Source organism: Canis lupus, chromosome 2, assembly GCF_003254725.2.
Source record: "Canis lupus dingo isolate Sandy chromosome 2, ASM325472v2, whole genome shotgun sequence".
Classification (NCBI taxonomy): Eukaryota; Metazoa; Chordata; class Mammalia; order Carnivora; family Canidae; genus Canis; species Canis lupus.
Genome location: NC_064244.1, coordinates 17636979 through 17661354, shown reverse-complemented (window position 1 = coordinate 17661354; position 24376 = coordinate 17636979). Strand labels below are relative to the sequence as shown.

Genomic DNA, 24376 nt, shown 5'->3' with positions numbered 1-24376 from the left:
GCTTTTTTAGATTTCACATATAAGTGATATTAAAGGATATTTGTCTCTGATTTCATTTAGTATAATGCCTTCAAGCTCCATCCATCCATGTTGTTGTAAATGGAAAGATTTTAATCTTTTTTATGGTTTTGTAGTATTCCAGTGTGTGTGTGTGTGTATACACAATGGAATATATATATATATATATATAATTTTTTTTTACAATGGAATATATATATGAAATGTATTCTTCATTTATTCATCCATTGACAGACACTTAGGCTATTTCTATATCTTGGCTATTGTACATAATGCTGCAAGGAATATTCGAGGTGCATGTGTCTTTTTGAGTTAGTGTTTTCTTTGGGTAAATACCCAGAAGCGGAATCACTGTATCATATGGTAGACCTATTTTTAACTTGTTGAGGAACCTCAACATTGTTTTCTATAGTGGCTGCACCGATTTATACTCCGACCACAGCCCACAAAGTTTCCCTTTTCTCTCCATTATTGCCGACACTTGTTATTTCTTGTCCTTTTGATAATAGTCATCCTGACACACATTGGGTAATATCTCATTATGATTTTTAATTTGCACTTCCCTGATGGCTGGTGGTTTTGAGCATCTTTTCATGTATCTGTTTGCCATCTTTATGTACTGTTTGAAAAAATGTCAATTCACGTTATCTACCTATTTTTAAATCAGATTTTTTTTTGTTATTGAACTGTATGAATTCTTCATATAGTTTAGATATAAACCCTTAATGAACATTTGGTCTGCAAATATCTTCTTCCATTCAGTAGGTTGCCTTTTCATTTTGTTGATGCTTTCTTATGCTGAGCAGAAGCTTTTTAGTTTGATGTAGTCCCATTTGACTATTTTTACTTTTGTTGCCATTGCCTTTTGAGTCAGAGCTAAAAAATACTGCCAAAAACAATGTTAAGGAGCTTACTGCTTATGTTTTTTTTTTCTAGGAGTTTTATGGTTTCTGGGCTTATTTTTAAGTCTTTATTTTGAATGAATTTGTGTTTATGGTGTAAGATAGTGGTCCTGTTTCATTCTTTTGTAAGTGGCTTCCAGTTTTCCTAACATAATTTACTGAAGAGACTGTCCTTTCCTCAAAGTATATTCTTACCATCTTTGTTGTAAATTAATTGACCATATATACATTGGTTTATTTCCAGGCTCATTATTCTGTTCCATTGATGTGTGTCTGCTTTTATGCTGAAACCATGCTGTTTTGATTACTTTGGCTTTGTAATATTGTTTGAAATCTAGGAGTGTGATACCTCTACATTTGTTCTTTCTCAAGATTGCTTTTGCTGTTTGGGATCTTTTGTGGTTCCATACAGATTTTAAGTTCATTATATTTCTGTGAAAAACGACATTGATATTTTGATAGGGATTGCATTGAATCTATATATTACTTTGGGTAATAGGGACATTTTTATAATATTAATTCTCCAATCCATGAACATGGACTATCTTTATATTTATTTGTTTCTTCCTCAATTTCATTCATCAAGTTTTATAATTTTCAGTGTACAAGGCTTTTACCTTTTTGGTTAAATTATTCCTAGGTATTTTATTCTTTTTGATGCAATTGAAAATGGAATTGTTTTCTTAATTTCTCTTTCTTATAGTTCATTGTTAGCATATAAAAAGGCAACAAAGTTTTATGTATTAATTTGTATCCTGCAATTTTATTGAATTTGTTTATTAATTTTAACAATTTTTTTGGTGGCGTCTTTAGAGTTGTCTATGAAATCATGTCAGCTGCAAATAGTGATAATTTTACTTCTTCCTTTCTAATTTAGATACCTTTTATTTCTTATTCCTGCCTAATTGCTCTGGCTAGACTTCTAATATAATGTTGAGTAAAACTGGGGAAAATGGGCAGGCATCCTTTTCTTTTTCTTTTTTTTTAAATAAAGATTTTATTTATTTATGAGAGACACAGAGAAAGAGACAGAGACATAGGCAGAGGGAGAAACTAAAAAGGCAACAAAAAGACCAATGAAACTAAGAATTAGTTTTTTGAAAAGATAAACAAAACTGACAAACCTTTAGTTAGATTCAATCAGATAAAAAGAAAGGTGCAAATAAATAAAAATAGAAATGAAAGAGGAAAAATTACAGGCTCCCATGGGGAGCCTGATTAAGGACTTGATCCCAGGACTCCAGGATCATGACCTGAGCCAAAGGCAGATGCTCAACCGCTGAGGCTCCCAGATGCCCCTCTTTTTCTTGTTTTAAGGGAAAAGCCTTCAGCTTTTTATCATTGAGTACCTTAGTTGTGGGCACACCATATATGGTGTTATTATGTTAAGGTACATTCTATTTCCAATTGATTGAGAGATTTTATCATAAATAAATATTGATTTTTCAGTTGCTTTTTCTGCCTCTATTGGTATTATTTTTAAAATTAAATTAAAAATTTTTTTAGAGAGCAAGCATGAGTGGAGGGAGAGGCAGAAGGAAAGGGAGACAATCTTAGGCAGGTTCCACACCCAGCATGGAGCCCAATAGCTCAAAACACTGAGCCAAAGTCAATAGTTTAATGCTTAACTAATTGAGCCACCCAGATGCCTCAAGATGATAATACGATTTTCATTTTGTTAATGATGGTGTATTACATTGACTGACTTGCAGATACTGAACCATCCTCACATGCCTGAAATAAATCCCATTTGATCGTGGTATTTGCTCCTTTTAAGGCATTGTTGATTTCTGTTTGCTAACATTTTGTTGAGGATTTTGCTTCTGTGTTCATCAGGGATTCTTTTTTTTTTGTTTTTGTGATGCCTTTGATTTTGGTATCAAGGTAATACAGGTCTCATAAAATAAGTTTGAGAGTTTTCTTTCCTATTCAATTTTTTGGAAGAGTTGAGAAAAATAAGTTTTAAGTCTTCTTTGAATGTTTGGCAGAATTCACTGGTGAAGCCATCTGATCTTGGACTTCAGTTTGCTGTTTTTTTTTTTTTTCTTTTGATTACTGATTCAGTCTTTTTACTAGTAATTGGTCTGTTCAGATTTTCTATTTTCTATTTCTTCATGTCCAGTCTTAGAAGATTGTATATATCTAGGAATTATCCACTTCTTCTGAGTTGTCTAATTTGTAGGAATATAATTACTCACAGTAGTCTCTTATGATACTTTGTATTTCTTTGGTATCAGTTGTAATTTTTCCTCTTTCATTTCTATTTTTATTTATTTGCACCTTTCTTTTTATCTGATTGAATCTAACTAAAAGTTTGTCATTTTTGTTTATCTTTTCAAAGAACTAACTCTTAGTTTCATTGGTCTTTTGTTGCCTTTTTAGTTTCTCATTTATTTTTGTTCTGATCTTTATTATTTCCTTCCTTCTACTAACTTTGGACTTCATTTTTTTCTTCTTTTTCTGGTTCCTTTAGGTGTAGAGTTAGATCATTTATTTGAGATTTTTCTTTTTTCTTGAGGTAGGAACTTTGTATTGCTGTGAACTTCCTTCTTAGAATGTTTTTGCTGTATCCCATAGATTTTGGTATGTTTATTTACATTTCATTTGTCTGAGGGTATTTTTTTATATCTCCTTTGATCTTTTTACTACCTTATTGATTTTTCAGTAGCATTTTTTAAAATCTCAATTTATTCCTGATTTTTTCCTGTATCCTTTTTGTAGTTGATTTCTAGTTTTATACCATTGTGGTTGAAAAAATGCTTGATATGATTTCAGTATTCTTAAATTTATTGAGACTTATTTTGTGGCCTCACATGTGACCTATCTTTGAGCAGATTCCTGTGTACTTGAGAAGACTATATATTCAGCTGTTTGGGAATGGAATGTTCTGTATATGTAAATTATTTATTTCTATTTCTTTAAGTTTTTTCTGGAGTTTCATTTAAAAAAAACTTGGAACATATTCCTCTGTTTCTACAATTTGTTTAACTCTCTGTTGGATTCTGTGTGTCAGGAATCAGTTACCTCTCTGTCTTAAAGTGGTGGCCCTGTGTGGGTGATGATCCTTACCATCTAACTTTGCTTTAATCATTAGCTGTTTCTTGAATTGTCTCTCCAATGTTTCAGACTTACAGGGCCCAGAAACTGTCCCCCAACTCTGGCTACCAAAGCCCAGGACTCAAGGGGCATCCTTTGTGTGGGCTGTGCATTGAAGGGATGTAGGGAGGCAAAGTGCTGCTTGCTGTTTTTGGGAGGGGGCTGTAGTAGTGGAAGGAGGTGTGGGGCCCTCACCTACTGCCTCTGGCAGGGCTACAGCATCAGTGTGATGGAATGGCATTACCTGATTAGATTGATAGTACAAAAATAGCACCTATTAAGTCCCCACACTAGCAAAGTAGAGGAAGAATGTAAGAATGGTGCCTTTCTGCACTGTTTTCTCTGGAGAGATTTCCAACAGGCTTTTGCCACCCCCCCCCCCCCCAGCAATTTTTAAGATTAGCAAATGAATCTCTTTTGAATATGGTCTAGGATCTTTTCAAACTGCTGCTTTTGCCTTGGGCTTTGGGTTGAGTGCCACTGCATGTGAGACCTCTGTTCTGACAACCCTATGGCTCTCTTGGATTTGAGCCCCATTGGTTTTCAAAACCAGATGTTTTAGGGTCTCATTTCTAGTACACATCCTGAGAGTTGGGGTGCCTGATGTGAGACACAAATTCCTTGCTCTTTAGGAAGGAGTTCCATATTTGTGAGACCCCTCCTGATGGTGGGTCACTACACCCTTGTGGGTTTTTGGCAGGACTAAGTCTCTGCTTCTCCTAGCCATCTCAACATGGCCTTTTTATCTTTTGTTGTAGAATAGTGGTTCAGCTAGCTGTCAGGTTCCTTTCAGAGGAATTGTTCCATAGGTAGCTATAGATTTGTTGTATCCGTTGGAGGAGTTGAGTTCAGGATCTTCATATGCTGCTGCTGTTTGGAGCTGCCTCTGGCAAAGGTTGTTCTACAATTCAGATTAGGAATTAATACTTTTTCACTGGGAAATCTTCCCTTCTTTATTGTTGATAGGCTGATTTATTTAAAACAGTAACAATAATATAGATAAAAACAAATAAAAGTAAAGGTAAACAAAATTATTGTTTCTAAATCAAAAGCCTAGAAAACTCTTTAAGTAGTTGAGACAATATCTCTTTTTAAAAATATTTTTATATTAATTGTGGAAACGCAATGGAGAAATTGACACTTGCCCACATAAGTTATGACTACATCAACTAAGACAGCTTCCCTAACTGATTCATAATAATTGGTCTAACAACTTTTTAAACTTGTGTATTGTGTATTTTTATAGAATCTAGATTGTGCTTAGGAATTATAAAAACTAGAGGGAGGTGCACAATTTAGTGAGAAAAAATGTTTATAGGGAACTCTTAATACTTTAATTGTGGGACTTGAGAGTTTACATTTTTATTAGTCTTCAACCTAAATCCTAGAAGGGCACATGAGGTCATTTTGAAGCTTATATTTTCTGCCCAAAAGATCATGATCTGCCAAATTAAGTGAAAGGAAAAGGGGATCATCCTGGCGATGTCATTCATGCTTCATGGTACTGGAAACATCTGCAGGGGCTGGCAATGGGCCAATAGAGACTTCTCCAAAAGCAAAGTTGAGTGACAACTTTTAGGAGGAAGAGATGAAACCATTTAGGGAAATTCCTATATGGTATGGCATTTTTCTCATTTTCTACTGCAACATCATGTTTGTAATCCTTTGGCGAGTAATTTTATTTTTACCATGTAAAGAACATAAGTCAGACATTCATAATGACATTTCCAGTAGTACAAACTAAATAGACATTGTCTATTCTTTCTTTTTTTTGAATTTGCAAATATATATGTTTCTAGCCATGAAAGTTTAGGCCTTAAATTTTATCCCATTTTAGTTAAAACATTTAGAATTTTTAGAATTCTAACTACAGATAAGATCATCAATGTTCTTCATAGAATAAAACAAAATGGTCACATCTTATATCTGTACCTGGTTGTTTTTGTTTTAACCTTTACTTGTTTGAATTTTTTCTGGTATTTTATAGTGAAAATGACTTCATATTCATTTATATTTATAGACTAATAAATAAGTCCCAAATGTCAGGAGAGACAGTTCAACCCCTCAGTTTATATATCTTCTCACTCCTATTATAGATATTGAGCTTTAATGGGAACACCCAGTATGTTCTTCAAAATAGCATAGTAATAAAATAGAAGTGGTTTTTTTTTTTTTTTTACATATTTTATTTATTTATTCATGAGAGATATACAGAGAGAGAGAGAGAGGCAGAGACATAGGCAGAGAGAGAAGCAACTTCCATGCAGGGAGCCCGACGTGGAACTTGATCCCGGGACTCCAGGATCATGCCCTGGGCTGAAGGCAGGCGCCAAACTGCTGAGCCACCCAGGCATCCCTAGAAGTGGTTTTTAATAGTACTTTAAAACATTCATGAGTTTAATAACAGTCGAATAGATTAATATATAAGGAAATTATCATATATCCAACACTGAGAGTGTGCAGTAGATATGGAAAGTTATTTATAACCAAAAAAGTAACTTCACAAAATAGGGAGTAATGATGGATCAACTTCAGCTTCATTTTAGCAACTGCCATGAGATATAAGTTATACTCACACAATAAAAGAATAAAGTTGCATTCATAATATAAAGAATACATTGTGTAAACTAATATTGACAACATAAAATGTAGTAGGCAACTCAGATTAACACTCAAGAGGATGCTCTTTTATCTGTTATAATATTAAGGGAATAGACCTCTGCTAATAAAACAGGGACCTTTCTTTCCTGATAAACTGATTTTTGGAAAGAAAAAATGTTATGTGTATGTTACTTTTCTGTTTTTCTTCCTGTTTAGAGGCAAATGATGAGTTATGGATTGGCTTAAATGACATCAAGATTCAAATGTATTTTGAGTGGAGTGATGGGACCCCTGTAACATTTACTAAATGGCTTCGTGGGGAACCAAGCCATGAAAACAACAGGCAGGAAGATTGTGTCGTCATGAAAGGCAAGGTAAGGCAACTGTATTTGCTGATACCTAGCAAAAGCCTGAGGGTATTTTCCCTCCTGCCTCACTCACTCATATAATCATTTAGATTGTTTCTAGTCTAGGTGATCTATCTACATTTCAGTTGTTTAGCAAGGTCAAATTTTTAAGGGGACAAAAAAAGCAACAGACAGAAGCATTCAGTTCAAGGGTGAAATTAACCAATAACCCATATTCATATTGTTCCTGTGCTGGGTTCTAAATGGCAATATATAGAGCTTGACTGGTCAAATGAGAGCTTGGTTCTATTTCTGACTGGTTGCTCTGAGTAGATTTGACTGGTCAAATGAGACCTTGGTTCTATTTCTTACTGGTTGCTCTGAGTAGATGTACTTAAGTACATCCACATACCACAGTCTGCAGTCTGTACTTGGAGAGCTACATTTGTTCTTTTAGGTTACATGGAGATGTATGAGAAGATTGCTTCCATGTCCTTAAATATGACTTTAGTGACTAAAGAATATCATCAAATTATCTTTTGCTAATGGATGATGAACATGGTGGCAAGATGCTGGGTTTTGATGCATGGCTTATTTTTCTCATTTATAAGATAGGCATAATAATTGTACCCAACTTAATGATGGGCAAAGGATTAAATGGGTTGATGCATAGAACAAGCACAGTGACTGGCCCAAACCTACTGTTCAGTAAGTATTAGAGGCTATTTCATCATTGGGGTTGTTTTCATTGTGATTAATTGAAAGCTAAAGAAAAGAGTAGGTGTTAACTATTGAAAGGATAGGAAGAAGTGGGTCCTAGGAAGAGGAAACCACTTGAAACCACTTGAAAGCAGCTGATAGAAGAGGCTGTGTATAGACCTTCTTTTGACACCATCACTTAAGAACTTACAAGCTTTTCTTAGTTTCTCTTTAGATCCCTCTACTCTACAGTGGCATGGACAGCCAAAATAGAAAAACACATTGGGGCTGCAATCTCTTTTCACATCTTTGCAGCCAGAATCAAATTTGCTATTCACTTATTAAACGTCAATTTACCTTTCCTTTCAGAGATACCATTTTTCTCTTAAGAACCTTTTTATTTATTTTTTTTCCTGAGGCCTGATTGTAAGGAAACAGCCTCAGAGCCAAACAACTGATAATCATTCATTGTTTTTCTCTTTGCTTTCTGCAGGATGGGTACTGGGCAGATCGAGCCTGCGAGAGACCTCTTGACTACATCTGTAAGATGAAATCTCAAACCCAGCCCACAGGAACAGTGAAAGCAGAAACAGGCTGCCAGAAAGTGAGTATAGAACATGCACAATAACTTCAGAGTAGAAAATATTATGTGATGCCTTGGCTTTATTTTTTGGCTGTGAAAGTGCTTTATTATTGTTTAGGTAGCCAGCCATGTGTTCTAACTGTTTAACCATCCAATGGGTTATCATTAGTGTTTGGTATCATTGTTCTCCCCAAAAGCATCTTTGGGTGTCTTCTACAGGTAATACGGGTGCATGTGGTCAGTAGCAGCTTAAAGAACATCATGGCAATTCTCCTGCTCCAAATGGGGGAATGAGAACAGAAAATAAAACCACACTTCTATGGAGCCTGGTGAGGGCAATGAGACTATAGTGAGTTATAGTCATGGAAGAAGGGTCATTGAGGCATTGGTAGTCAGTGATCCTATGGTTTGTAGAAACATTTCCCATAGATAACCGCAAGTTTTGGATAGCAAACTGTCCTGTCATTTTCTCCATTTATAATATTTCTGAGGGTGCTGCTTCTGATAGGGATTCTTCCCGTAGATCCCTGCAGTGGGAAGCAGGGGATCAGATTAGCTGGTAATAGCCGGTTATAAAGCCATGCCAAGTTATTATGCTTTGTCCCCACTTGTATGTCAGCTAATACTACCTCTCTGCAGCTCTTATAATTCTTTGAGGTTGAAGTAAATGATCTCTGTGAAACAATTTCTAAAAGCATCCAGAAACTACAAAATACAGGGTGTATGGTTATCATTTTCCTTTTTGTCTTCCCCTTTTTTACCTTTGTCTTGTCTTCCCCTTTTTTACCTTTCTCACTTCTCTTGGATAAAAATAAAGTAGAAACTAATTTTCTTTCCAAGCATGTCATGTTGTGATCAGATCATCTTATAAACAAACACCAGAAGGCTGAGAGTTCATGAAACATAATTTAGAACTGTCCAAATAAATCATAAAGAAACATTGAGCAGAAACAGAAAATCAGAGCTAGTTCACGATATCTCTGTGATAATCAAAATCCCCCCTTTAATTATTATGCTCTGGGAATTCAGCCCAGGGAAGCCATGACTTTATTAGAGTGACAGAAGCAAGGCTAGAACTCTGGTCTCCCAACCCTATGTCTCTACACTGAGATTACTGGTTTCACTACCAGTGTACTTACATATTCTTTGTCTAATCATAGGGATGGATATACAGGATTGTGTATATTGTTGTAATTTTCTATAAATAATAAAAAATCCTTAGATGTTATTACTTCTGTACAATGGATCAAAGTCTGTATACATGTAACAGTTTCTATGTATAATAAAAGTTATATGTATAGTCTAGTAATTGTCATATCTACAATGTCTGATAAAATCCAATTTAATCATTAAGGTGGTAATAAGAAAAATAAGAAAATATCCACAACTGTTTGCTGAGTACAGTTAATTATCTTAAAGGATAAATATTATGTTCCTAGTTAGACAGAAGAGGAAAGTGAAGCTCAGAGACATTAAATAATTTGACCAGATTAAAAATACCTGTGATAGGTAGCTTCCTTAGAGAGCTGAGAAGACTGGAACAACAACAATAACAGCAAAAAATCCACTCACTAGCAAAGGAAGATAAGATTTTTTAAAAATTAATTTATTTATTTTCTAATCTGTGCCTGGGCACTTCATGGTGTGGGGATCTTTGTGAGAATTCAAAACCGCAGATGTGTTCTACAGATCTGGGATCAGTTTTCAATTCATTGCTACCTTTGTGAGACATCCGGGGCAAAGTGGTCCTGAGTCTCTGATATTTCAGGATATCTGACAGATACAAATGTTAAGCCATTTTATGCAGACGTTCCCTCTGCCAGGCTGACAAGGAATCTTACATATGAGTATGAAATCTGAAATTATATCAGGAACTTTAAATGGTGGGATTAATGGATGTGACATTCAAATGAATGTGTTTTTGAATTCTTACAGAAATGAGAGATGAACTTGGAACCGTGGACCAATCAACCAAATTTTCTTGTCTAGTGCTTTCATTATGATTCACTTCCAAATATTTTTGATTTCCATTAAGATTTCTTTGATCCTTGAATTATTTAGAAGTGTTTATGTGTGTGTTGATATTGATGGCAGTTTGGTGGTAGGGATGGGAATTTTGGTTTTTAGTTTCTAAATAATTAGAAACTGTTGATTTTAATTTCACTGCATTGTGATCATATAAAGGTTTGGTTATTACTTGTTGAGACTTTATGATCTAATTCATAGTTTTTGTACATATTCAGTGTATTTGAACAGGATGATCTTTGATTGTTGGCTTCAGGGGTCTATAGATATTGACTAGATAAAAAGCTAATTTATATTATTCAGATGTTCTATATTCCTAATATTTTGTCTGTTCGACAAAATATTCTCCTTGCAATTCTGTCAGTTTTTGTTTTATATACTTTAGTCTATGTTGTATCTTCCTGATACATCCATCCTTTAATTATGCAATTACTTTCCCTATTTATAATGCTCTTTTAACCGTAAAATCAATTTTAAATAATATTAATATGCCCACAGAAGCTATCTTTTGTTTGGTATTTTCTTAGAATCTCTTTTTTCCAACTAGTTCTTTTTAATCGTTCTATGTCATGGAATGGCTCTTGTAAATATGTATCTGCATTTTAATTTTTTAAAATCTAATTGGAGGAACTCTGGCTTTTTCCTGGCAAACATGAGTTTAGATTTTTTTTTTTTTTTTTTGCATACTCATGTATTTGTTTCTAGCATCTTATTTTGGCTTTATTTTGTTTACCATTCTGTTTTCTTTCCTTTCTGGTGCGTCCTTTCTTACATTCCACTGGTTCTATGGAATGTTTTTATCACCTTTTCCTTCTCTACACGTATGGGAATCATATTCCACTTCTAATTTTTTTTAATGGTTAACCTTCTGTTTTTAACACACATTTCTGACTTGAAGTTAAGCAGCATCTCTCTCAGCTTCCTGAACAAAATGAAGTTTATTATTCCACGTAAACATAAAATTTTTTTTAACTTGGAATTAATGTTACACTCCCAAGGAACTGTAAAAGAGAGTACAGAAAATTCCCCTGTGCCATCTACTCTGCTCCCTCCAGTGAGAACCCCTTATGTAATTAGAGTACAGGATCACAGCTAGGTAACTGACAGGGATTCAATATGTTAACTAAACTATACATCTTGTTAATTTCTCATTCTTTAACCTCCCACCTGCAATTAGTTATCTTTGCTATTCCTACAAGCATTTAGACCTGGATTCACTAAGGCATCTATTGGTTTCTTTGATCAGTGTAGACTTTTAGCCCACTTCCTCCTGATTTAAACTCCTTCTTGCCAAAGTAAATCTTTCAGTGATTTTTTTTCACCAATGATATGGGAGTAGAAAACTCTCTGTCTTTATCTGAAAATGTTTTGATCCATCTTCATCTTACATAATAACTAAATGCTAGGTTGACAGTAGTTTTCATAGAGTGCTGCGTATATATCATTTCATTTTCTCCTGGCCTTTATTTTTTTTTTATTTTTATTTTTTTATTTATTTATGATAGTCACAGAGAGAGAGAGAGAGAGAGAGGCAGAGACACAGGCAGAGGGAGAAAGAAGCAGGCTCCATGCACCGGGAGCCCAATGTGGGATTCGATCCCGGGTCTCCAGGATCGCGCCCTGGGCCAAAGGCAGGCGCCAAACCGCTGCGCCACCCAGGGATCCCCTCTCCTGGCCTTTATTTTTGCCATTGGAATTCCTGTTATTTGACTAATTCTTCTTTTTTTAAAGTGGGAACTCTGTATCTTCTCTCTGATTTTAAGATCTCCTCATTGTCTTTGTCATTATGCAGGCTTTTAGTACAATATGTTGAAATTTGGATTTATTTTCTTCTGTTTGGTACTCCATGTGCTTCTTCATTTTTGGAATTTGTCTCTTTCTTTTAATTCTTGAAAGTCATCAGTCATTAATTTTATTCGGTGATTCAGAAACTTTTCTTGGGTTGATTTTGAAACTTCTCATTGTATTATTTTGTTTTCTCTTCATGCTTTTAAAATCTCTTTTCATTTGTTCATCTCTCTGATGCATTCATTTGATTGACTAAGCCACATTTTCTATATTTAATCTGGTCATTGTGTTTCTAACTTTATATTTTTTCTTTTCTAGAAATTCTATTTTTTGTGTGTTCAGATACTTGTGTTCTTTGTTCATAGCATTTTGATCTTTCATTATTGGTTCTGCTTCTTTTTGCCTTCTTTTGTTAAATCATCAGAAACATGCTTATTTTTATATTCTTTCCAAATTGTTTTATTATGTTACATTGCTGACTTTCCCTTAAAATGAGCCTCACATGATTGATAAATTTCAACTGTGATTAGTTCCCATCTCATCTCCACCCTACACCTCAAATGTCATAGTCATACATGACCTGTATTGCAGAAATATTTCAGTTGTGTTCTGCATTTTACTTACCTGAGTACCGAGGAATTTCTCCTTTTGTAAACCAAGATTTATTTTATGACTTGGCTGTGGATTCTAATACAACGTGAACAATGTCAAGTTGGGGACCAGCACCCATCTCTGACACATAATCACTATTTATTTTTAACTGAAGAATTATTTTTCCTGTACCTAGAAGCCCAAGCAGATGACAAGAATCTGCCACTGCCTGGTTCTGTGAATATAGTTTTCTCACTCTACTTTCCTGGAGGGGCTCCCCTTAGTGGGTATCATCTTTTTAAAAAAAAATCATTTATTTGAGAGAGAGAGGAAGAGAGCGCTCAAGTGGGTGGGGGGAGGGGCAGAGGGAGAGAGAATTCTCAAAAAGACTCCCCACTGAGTGCAGAACCCAACAGGGAGCTTGATCCCAGGGCCCTGAGATCATGGCTTGAGCTGAAATTAGGAGTCAGCCACTTATCTGAGCCACCCAGGCACCCCAGTCAGTATGATCTTTATGTAAGGACTTCAGTTCCATTTCCCTGCCTCAGGTGGTCTGATAGCCAAATACCCTCATTTATACGGACATTTAGTACCCCTACCCTGAGACCCTAGGACCCTAGTCTAGGTCTAGTACATGACAGGACAACTACAGTCTCAGCTTGAGCATTTCCCATTCTACCATTTTAGTTTTCTATATGTTTTTGGTTCCTGAAGGTTTCCTCAGGCATGGGTTTTTTTTATTGTTATGTTTTTATTTAGCATTTCTGTGTGTTTGAAGTATGGGAGAAGAACCATGCAGAATCATGTTGCCATAAGTGTGATAATTATTCTCCTAGGACCAGATGATACAGCTTTACAGTCACTACCTACTTTTGGCTTCAGTAGGCAACTAGGCTTGCTACTCAGCAAATTATTTCCTGTGGTTACTTATTCTAACACTGAAATCTTCACCATTCTGTTCAGGGTCCTCAGTAAGCATTTCAAAAATCACTTTTGTTGGAAGATGTAACAGGAGTGGTGAGAGTAAATGTCCTGCCTCTAGTTTTGTGGCATAATTTGTCCTAAGAGGAACAATGTACTACTGTTTTCTTTATTCATATAAATATTTTTCATTGCATTTCAAATTTTCCAGATTTGTGTTCTCCACATACTCCTATTATTTATCAATTTATGTTTCATGGTATAGGAATTACTGAAATAATATTATTTAATCAGTATCCATGATAATCTGCTTGATAACATTAACAGGGCTGGAAAAGACATGGCTTTTACTGCTATTTGATTGGACACACACTTTCAACATTTACAGAAGCTAACCAAACCTGTATAAATGAGAAGGCTTACTTAACAACTATTGAAGACAGGTATGCAACTACTTTAATTTTATTTGAACGTATGTCAAATAATGAAATGTTTTCAGAGAAGCCTAAATATCAACATGCTCTAAATTTCTGGAAGTTACATGTGATCTATCCTGAGGTATGGCTTGCAGAAGTAGGAGCATTAAAAAAATCATATTCTTTTTGGAATTATTCACTTGTAAATACTATAAAGTATTTTGCTTCTTTTAGAACTATGAAGCAATATTCAGGACAGTTTATTAATATTCTAGTAAACATAGTTTGTGGGTCTGACTTTTTTCTGATCTAGTATATGTCAAATTTTTTAAGGCAAGGAAACTGAGTAAAACTTATTAGTTCAAAAAATGCTGCTTTCTATCTTACCACTATCTGCACCAAAAAAGGTGATAGAGAGATTTAATGAATATAAATTTTTTATTATTCCCTTATATCCTTCTGTGCTTTCTTTTTTGCTTTGCTATGCTTGCTAGACTGTTAGGTCCAGAAAAATAACATAGACATAGAGGATATTTTATATAACTTTTGACTTCTAGCGTCCCAACCATCTTTGAGGTTTTAGTTTTTATTTATCTTGCCCATAATCTTTACAAAGCACTGGATTAGGCACTGAAGAAACTTAAAAGAAATTTTAAAATGTGCATTTGATTTATAATAAAAAGATAAAAACAAGTTGTGTTTTAATGCAAGAAGTTATATCCATTGGCCTTTTAAGGCACACCCAATAAAATGTAGAGAATGCTATTGATATTTTAAAAAATTCTTTGATAAAAACAAAAAAGAGATATCATAGAATTTGTATAGTCTTTGTAAAAGAGCTTGTATTTCAACCATATTCTTTTTTTCATGTGCAATTAAATACCTAATATATTGTTGCATACTCATATAATGCTAATGCCTGAAAATCTGAACATAGATCCTTTTTTATCTTATGACAAGATGAACTTTACATCTTTAAGTATTATGGGAATATATTCTGATCTGCATTGTAATTGATCTTTTGGTTCATCAGAGCAGAGATTTCCCTATATTTTATATTTTGGGTTTGTTTTCCTTTGTGTTTTCTATGATATTTATATTCAGGAGCTCCCTAACTCTGTGGTTAAATTTGATTTCTAGACATTTGAGAAAAATTGAGTTTAGGACTTTGACATTTTTTTGTTTTTTCAATGTAGGGAATGAAATTACTCAGATTAGGGTCATATCAATGTTCTGTTATGGTAACCTCCACATTTCCGTCTCTGCTCTCTCTGGAGCCATCACCTCTCTTCATTGCTGGAAACTTTGAGCTTCACTTCTCTTTTCTTTTCTTTTCTTTTCTTTTTTTTTTTTTTTTAAAGATTTTCTTTATTCATGAGAGACACCAAAAGAGAGAGAGAGAGAGAGAGAGAGAGAGAGAGGCAGAGGCAGAGACACAGGCAGAGAGAGAAGCAGGCTCCATGCAGGTAGCCTGATGTGGGATTCAATCCCGGGACTCCAGGATCACACCCTGGGCTGAAGGCAGGCGCTAAACCACTGAGCCACCCAGGGATCCCTTCACTTTTCTTTTGCTCCAAAGAAAGATTTTTGCCCATGTTTCTGGTTCATTGTGTAATGTTTGTCAGTGAAGACAAACTTTGGTTGCTTTACTAACCAAATTGTGTCATTACCAGATTATGTCAAATACATGGTGGATAAGATCTAAAGGGAGAGAAAATGGGGAAATTTGTGACTCTGCTCCCAGTTCTTTCTAGACATTGAATCTCTGCTTCTCTGTTTTTCTCAATAATTTCCTCTTTTGTTTCAGACCTGAGATAAGAGAATAAAATTGAAGGGGAAATCCTCACAGATTTTTCCATCTGTATCATCCTTGATAATGTTACAGCCTCACGATTTACTTAACTAAGAACTGTGTAGAGCATTTGAAATATTTGAAAAGTGGACTAATTTTTTTAAACAACGTATTTCAAAGAGGCTATAGAACTCTTTATAGCTAAAGAACTAATTTTTTTAAACAATGTATTTCAAAGAGGCTAAAGAACTACTTTGCGTTTTCAGAATTCTCTTACATTTTGAGGATGGGCATAGGGACTGGTGAGGAATAGGGATAAATGGTTTGTATATATATGAATGATTTTATTCACTCAGCCCTATGGTATTTTCCCTCATTTCCTTATTAGAAATTTGTGTAATTTATTTATTTATTTATTCTTAAAGATTTATTTATTTATTTGACAGAGGGAGAGAGAGCACGAGCACAAACAGGGAGAGCAGCAGGCAGAGGGAGAGGGAGAAGCAGGCTCCCTGCTGGGCAGAAATTCAGCTGTGGGGCTCCATCCCAGGACCCTGAGATCATGACCTGAGTGGAAGGCAGACACATAACCGATCAAGCCACTTAGGCACCTCAAGTTTGCATAATCTAAATGACATATCAACATGACACACTATGTTTGAATTACCAACTAAATCATTAACTCAAACATACAATTGAGATACTTTTCATGTGGCTAATTAGAAAAATTCACATTTCTAAAATTTAGTTAAATTTTTTTTTTAAAGATATGAACAAGCTTTTCTGACTAGTCTGGTTGGATTGAGGCCTGAAAGATATTTTTGGACAGGACTTTCAGATGTGCAAAACAAAGGGACCTTTCAGTGGACCATTGAGGAAAAGGTTCTGTTCACCCACTGGAATTCAGATATGCCAGGTATGTTCAGTACTTGGGGCTGCGGTTTTCATTCAACCTCCAAATCGATTGGGCAAAGCTTATTATCCTTCCATGTGCCTTTCCAGATAGACTGTGTGCACTAATTATGCTTTCAGCATTTTATATTTCATTCTCTGTTTCTTTCTAATTTTCTAATTCGTTTACAGTGGTGTAAAAACAGGGAAGGAAAAACTACTGGTTGTCTGGTATGACCTTGTTTGAAAAATATTTAGGAAATCCTAAATGGCCACAGATGTTCCAAATGGTTAACTTATTTCTGTAACCTTAAAATTATATTAAAGGGATTTAAACTTTTCAGTGCAGCGATGAATGGAACTATTCTTGTGCTTCAGTGGTGGGGCAAGGAATTGTGCTTACATGGGACTCATTATTCTACTGTCTTGTATGTACTGCCCTTAGCCTTTTATATATCCTGGATTTTATTTTATCCTTATAAGAAACCTGCAAGGTAAATTTAAGTATCTTTATTTTAAAGATGTGGAAACTAGAACTCAGAAAATTTATGTGACTAGAAATATTGCAAGCATGGATTTAGACTAGCCTATGTAATTCCCAGATCGGTACTACTTGCAGTAATACTGCCATGACTCCCTATCAATTTTGATTTGCCTTCCCTGGGAAGTAGTTTTGGAAATAGCCTCTGAAAGATTGTTTGCCTTCTTTATATACTGCTATAGCATGTGACATTATTCAGTGTAACACCGCCCAGAAATTCCACATCCTTTATAGCAAATGTTTCACTGTGTCTGGGCTAAAAGCTAAAGCAAGACCCTTAGCTTAAGTTCATGAATTTGCTATTTGGCCTAATAAGTCCTAATCTTTTTTTAAAGATTTTATTTATTTATCCATTTATCCATGACACAGAGAGTCAGAGGGAGAAGCAGGCTCCCTGCAGGGGGCCCCATGTGGGACTCCATCCTGCAACCCCAGGATCACACCCTGAACCGAAGGCAGACGCTCAACCACTGAGCCACCCAGGCGTCCCTAATAAGTCCCAATCTTCAAAAGTTCTTTTAATTTGTATTCACAAATTATTGACAAAAAAATAGATGAGTAATTTGGATAGTGTGATTCTTGGTTAATTGTTGAATGTTCTGAAAGGCAGTACAACCAGTTTATTTTTAAATTATTAACTGGACAGGATATTAAAAACTAAGTATAGACTTTTTTTTAAACATCAGTAGGAGTGGTAATTCTTACTCTCTAGGCCAAACTCCTTATTTTCACGGGTGTTGCTCATTCAGCAGGGGACCTCGAGAGATTCATCCTGGAATGTGCTGGAAATAAAAATGGATGAAATCAGAGCCATGGAGAAGGAGAGATCTTAAAGAAAATGTTTTGGAAAAGATATGCCTCCCCAGAACTTTGAGAGTTACCTCTAAAAGCTTGAAGTCCATTAAAAGAATAGCAATAAAAGATTATCTCATTCTAGCAGCAAAGACTCCTGCTGGTTTCAATGTTCCATCTTAATGAATTACTATTTGGAAATAATCACAACTGTAAAACAGATTTTATTTTATTTTATGTGCCTTTTTATCCACTAAAGCTGGCCCTCATTATAACTCTGTAAGGTAGGTAGGGATATTTGCCTTTTAAGGTGAGGAAACCAATTCAACATAGTTACATTATCTATGAATAACTAAAATCTCTCTCTCAGTTGTATTTCATTTTGAAGTGTGTGAAGAATTTCTGTTTTGAGAGACCTATGGAAAAAAAGGGGTTCTTAAAAAAACCCTTAAATAACTCACCTTAAACCACTATTTTTACCATGATGGTAAATTTCATCATACCAAAATTATTGTATCGTTAAATATCTATATGCGGGGCACCTTGTCAGACGTTAGAAATACAAAATGTTATCAAAACCTTGACATATGATATCAAAGTTCTGCTCAGGGATTTAGGCCACAGAAATAAAAGGTAAATAGCAGTTCAAAATAGTGTAAATGAATTGCAAAATGCTGCTGGATTTCTCACCTATATGTTGTCTTCACATACAGACTTTACCATGTCGTTTGACACTCGGGTTTGCACTCTCTTCTGTGAGCGTGGTCTACCGTTAATAGCACCTGTTAAGTGAATTCTGTTATGTATTTAATACAGGCCGAAAAACAGGATGCGTTGCCATGAGAACGGGACTTGCAGGGGGCTTGTGGGATGTTTTGAGATGTGAAGAAAAGGCTAAATTTGTGTGCAAACACTGGGCAGAAGGAGTAACTCGCCCGCCGGAGCCCACAACAACCCCTGAACCCAAATGTCCAGAGGATTGGGGCACCAACAGTAAAACAAGCTTGTGTTTCAAGGTGAGTATCGATTGCTAAGCTAATAAAGAATCATGTGAGGAATTCAAACAGGACCAAAAACCACAGTGCTCAGGCTCTACCCGTGAAAATTCTAATTTTATTAATTTGGAAAGGGAGCTGGGCTTCAGTTTTTAAAAAAGCTCTCCTTGAGTGCATGTCAATGACCAATTGCATTTCAGCTAACAAACCCAACTCACAGAAGCTTTCTTCACATGCTTTGCCTTCATCACCCTCCCTCTGTGTCTCCTTTTTTTTTTTTTTTTTATTTATTTATGATAGTCATCACAGAGAGAGAGAGAGAGAGAGGCAGAAACATAGGCAGAGGGAGAAGCAGGCTCCATGCCGGGAGCCTGACGTGGGATTCGATCCCGGGTCTCCAGGATCACGCCCTGGTCCAAAGGCAGGCGCTAAACCGCTGCGCCACCCAGGGATCCCCCCTCTGTGTCTCCTTGCTCCCAGGCTTCCTTGCCCTAGTCTGAGCTCTCACTTGTCTGCATCTCAAATGAAAATTTCTGTTTCACTTCATGTGATCCCACTGCATCTCATTTACCCCTGTTCTTAGAGCCCAAGCTTTTAGGTAAGTGCACTGATAATGCCAAATGGACATCTTAGAGGTAATGGTCCATTTTTCTGGTTTAGTGCCTGGTTGTTACACCTGATGGGATGTGAAGGCATTCCGTGCCCTTTCGATGACAATTTGTTATTCTGCTATCATTTTATCCATTCCAAGATCACACCATCCATTTTCTACTTAGGGAGTCAAGTTGACTAAAATGAATGAGATAAAAACTTCAGTGAATTACGCATTTGTGTCTTTTTTTTTCACTCTTTCATCCTTTCTTGAGAAAATTAGACTTAGTCAAATACAGAAAAGTGTTTATCTACTGCTTAATGATACTATTCTCTAATGTCCCACTCTCAGGACCTCTTTTACTTAGTCCCTTGAGTGGCATATGACCATGGCATGCCTTGGTACACACTTAGGCAAGGCTAAGGGAAAACTTGAATTACTAACATGTATCAGAATGAGGCTGGTTAGTCTTCTGGAACTCATGGGGCATGACTAGTTGGATTAGCCACTCCCACTACTAGCCATGGAGACTGCTAACCTGTTCAGTCCAGTCTGGGCTAAATGCATAATTTGCCTAGAAGGGACCATTTGGGGCCAAGATAGAAGAGGATTTTGTAAATGAGTTAATTGAAGATGAACATAAAGCAAATCAGGTGTTTATTGTGGCATCTGGAAACTTTTGAATTAAGTACACAAAGGCCAATTTCATCCTATACATGGCCATTCACTGGAGGGTGGTAGGCTGTGGAGATTTGTTGCAGGATTTTGAGAAAAGTGGTAGAATTCTTCAGAGCTGGGAAGTGAACAAGGGTTCTGGTAGAGATGTTATCCAGATGGATATTCAACAAATTAGAATATGTGCTTCGTTAGAAAATTATATGGCTTTAGAGGTGCTTAGATAGGGTTTGTTTGGAAATATATGGACCATCTTTGTACATATTAAGATATAGGAGTTATTAATAAAATTTAGGTGATAGTAAATTTATTTAAGAAAATCTTAGGGTGCCTGGGTGGCTCAGTGGTTGAGCGTCTGCCTTCAGCTCAGGTCATGATCCCAGGGTCCTGAGATTGAGTCCTGCATTAGGCTCCCTGCAGGGAGCCTGCTTCTCCTTCTGTTTGTGTCTCTGCCTCACTCTCTGTATCTCTCATGAATAAATAAGTAAAATCTTTAAGAAAAAACAAAATCTTATATCACAGTTGAGCAGGTTGAGGTGCTCACAGGAATCTTGGGAGTTATTGATGTGGAAAGTTGCTCAGGGTACTTTTTGTCTAGATAGCTCAAGTTAGGGTCAGGGTGAAGATTGCCTTGAGTTATGTGGTGACATCTGGGCAGCCATAGTCAGTTGTGAGCAAATCCTATTTCCCACAGGCCTATGATAGTAGGGACCATGACTCATGAGAAACAATGAATGAAAATTAGAAAAGTTGGGGGATACAATGGACTCCTACAATATTTGCATACAGACAGGTATTTCCCAGTCTGGGATTCCATTTCACTGTAGGCTTCTGGGTAATAGGAGATATTCCCTAATTTATATGATCTATTAAATTTAGTTCAGCTCATAACCTTTTTAGATGCTTTACCAAATACATGTCTTTTGTGGCATGTGCTTTAAAAGTTGTTAAAACAGGCAATGATAAGAAAAAAAAAGACAAGACCATTGTAAAGGACACCAGCTACAGAGTATTGGAATACTGCCAGGTTATTCATTGTTTAAGCTAAACAGGATAACAAACTATGGCACATTTTTTGTTGTTTTTGAAGTTTTCCTTATTTGTGTTTTGTTGCTATCTCTCAAAAGTTTTTGGGGGCACCTGGGTGGCTAAGTCAGTTAAGTGTCTGACTCTTGATTTTGGACTAGGTCATGATATCAGGGTCATGAGATCAAGCCTTGAGTCAGGATCCAGGCTGAGTGTGGAGTCTGCTTAAAATTCTCTTTCTTCCTCTCACTCTGCTCCTCCACTCCCCCTGCTTGCACAAGCTTTCTCTCTCTCTCTCAAAAAAAAAAAAAGAGAGAGAGAGAGAGACAAAAGTTTTTCTTTCTTTCCCATCTCAGTGCTGCTTTCTACACCTAACCAAATTAAGCCTGTCTTCTACAGTGAGCTGTATGCTTTCCCATATTTCTGAAACTTCTAAGATTTTAATCTAATTTCTCTTGTGCCATAACATGCTTTTATTTTTTAAGGTTTTCTCAACAAAATCATCTCGCACATTTTGTTACCCAAATACTTACTTCTAAATTGATTTTCAACCAAGAGAATTACATTGTTTTGCACCATAGAGGTGTCTTATTTCTCTAAAGTGAAATCTCATCAAAAGTAAATAATTAATTCTCTTGATTTGGTAAGCAATGAAGTGAAAAATAACTTTTGAAACTATATCATCTTTAGCTATTTGCAAAAGGAAAACATGAGAAGAAAACATGGTTTGAATCTCGAGATTTTTGTAGAGCTCTGGGTGGTGATCTAGCTAGTATCAATAATAAAGAAGAACAGCAAGCAATATGGCGATTAATAACGTAAGTGTCTTTTATATAATACTCCTTTCTTTTACCTATCTGATGCTAATGATGTTGAGAAAATTCTTATATTTCTGAAAGTTTTGGCTCATAATGCTACTTTGAGTGCCTATACTGTATACCAAATCCATAGGACCTTTTTGATCTGGCTTCACTTCCAAATGCTTTAATTTTGTAGGTATAAATCCTGTGACAAATTGCTCTATAAAAGTACCAGACACTCAATACATGTTATTAAATCAATAAATTAATATCTTTCAGTGCTTTATAATTAAATATGCTCAATCGGCGGCTCCTTTTCAATATATTTATGAGGTGTACCAAATTGCACAGCAATTGCATAATGCTTTTATTTATTCATTGAATCTCTTTCCCTGTATACTAATTTAAGTTTGGAAGGTAGTTTAAATTTGATTAGCTCTTCTAGGTAACTAGACTTGTTTTATCCAATAGTATAAGCTCTCTTGGTGTCTTGTAAATTACAGGGCTAGTGGAAGCTACCATGAACTGTTTTGGTTGGGATTGACATATGGCAGTCCTTCAGAGGGCTTTACTTGGAGTGATGGTTCTCCTGTGAGTAATTTAATTATATACCATTTTCTTAGTTTATCATGTATTTATTTTCATGCTATCCTATGGCTTAATCCAAGTTTTTCATAAAACAGATTATTATTAATAACTAGAAACATTTTTCTATGCAGAAGTAAATGCTATTTTGGATCTTTATTCTGCTCCTGCCTTAATATAGTTTTCCTGTTCACCCAAGGTTATAAGCATAGTGGACTGGATGAAAAAAAATTAGAAAACTCATTTTGCTAGTTTAAATAAAATAATGTTTTCATTCTATCATGCAAAATTTTGTGCGAGTAGTTCAACTTCTTAAAAATTGAGTTTCAAACAAGTGTTGGCGAGGATGTAGAGAAAAAGAAACCCTTGTGCACCATTGATGGGAATACAAACTAATATAGCCACCCTGAAAAACAGTATGGAGGTCCCTCAAAAAGTTAAAATTGAATTTCCATATAATCTAGTAATTGCACTACTGGGTATTTACAACAAAAATATAGAAACTCTAATTCAAAGGGTACATGCACCCCTGTGTTTGTTGCAGCATTATTTACAATAGCTAAACTATGGAAGCAGCCCAAGTGTCCGTTGATAGATGAATGGCTAAAGAAGATGTGGGGTGTAAATTACTATATATAATGGAATATTATTCAGCCATGAAAGGAATGAAAATTTGCCATTTGCAACAACATAGATGGAGCTAGCTAGTATAAGTTCAGTAAAATAAGCCAGTCAGTCATACAATACTGTATGATTGCAGTCATATGTGGAATTTAAGAAACAAAACAAATGAGTAAAGGAAAAAAAGAGAGACAAACCAAGAAACAGACTCTTGACTATAGAGGACAAACTGGTGGTCACCAGAGGGAGGAGGGTGGGAAGATGTGTAAAAGAGGTGAAGGAGATGTAGAGTACACTTACCATGATGAGTGCTGAGTAATGTGTAGAATTGTTGAATCACTACATTGTACACCTGAAACTAATATAACCCTGTATGTTAATTATACTGGAATTAAAATTAAAAACTTATATGAAAAATTGAGTGTTTACAGCCTTTTATAGACCAGGAGATCTGGGAACAAATTTCAAGAATCCATTAGTAACCACTAGGCCTTGTCAGCCTTCCCCATTCTCGGGAATGGAGAAGTGAGAGGCTAGGACACATGCTGGCGGCATTTAGTGTTCCAGTCATCCCAGGAAGTGATTTTGTGTAATTTCAGTTCTACCTCCTCTTATAAACCATCAGCAATTTTTCAAGGCACTGAAGTAAAGTGATTTAATTCATAGCTCCATTGGCACTTGGATTTCATATTGATATTTTTGGAAAATGCTTCATCTAAAACTCTCTTGGCTCTGATTCCACACTGAAAACTGCAAAGGGAACCTGAACCCATCCCCTTCATTGATTTTCACTGTTAATTTAGGTGAAGTGTGGTAGCTTTGTTAGGAGTATTTCATAAGTCCTTTTCTTTTATAAGAAGAACTAATTGTACTTCTCTTTTTTTTTAAATTTTTTTTAATTGCACTTCTCTATCCTGCCTAGCTAAAAAGAGAAAGTTTCCAACATCACAGTGAAATACTATCCTTTAAGCAGTAGGGATATGACAGATTTAGGGATTCCCAATACTGAGAAGTGGGGCTTTTTTTGCTAAGTTTTCCCTATATATATAAATCCCACTTTTTAAAATTTTTTTTATTTA

The 24376-nt window shown here is 35.6% G+C and overlaps 1 protein-coding gene across 3 annotated transcripts in view; it reads left to right on the top strand.

Moving 5' to 3' along the window:
• MRC1 (mannose receptor C-type 1) overlaps nt 1-24376 on the top strand; it is a 95360-nt gene that overhangs the window by 38427 nt on the left and 32557 nt on the right. For all 3 annotated transcript variants that reach the window (XM_025445175.3, XM_025445174.3, XM_025445173.3), the window contains 7 exons: nt 6834-6991; nt 8157-8267; nt 13899-14014; nt 16547-16695; nt 18820-19019; nt 21982-22109; nt 22595-22682. In XM_025445175.3, coding sequence (XP_025300960.1) covers nt 6834-6991; nt 8157-8267; nt 13899-14014; nt 16547-16695; nt 18820-19019; nt 21982-22109; nt 22595-22682 — 950 coding nt within the window. The remainder of the gene's footprint in view (nt 1-6833; nt 6992-8156; nt 8268-13898; nt 14015-16546; nt 16696-18819; nt 19020-21981; nt 22110-22594; nt 22683-24376) is intronic.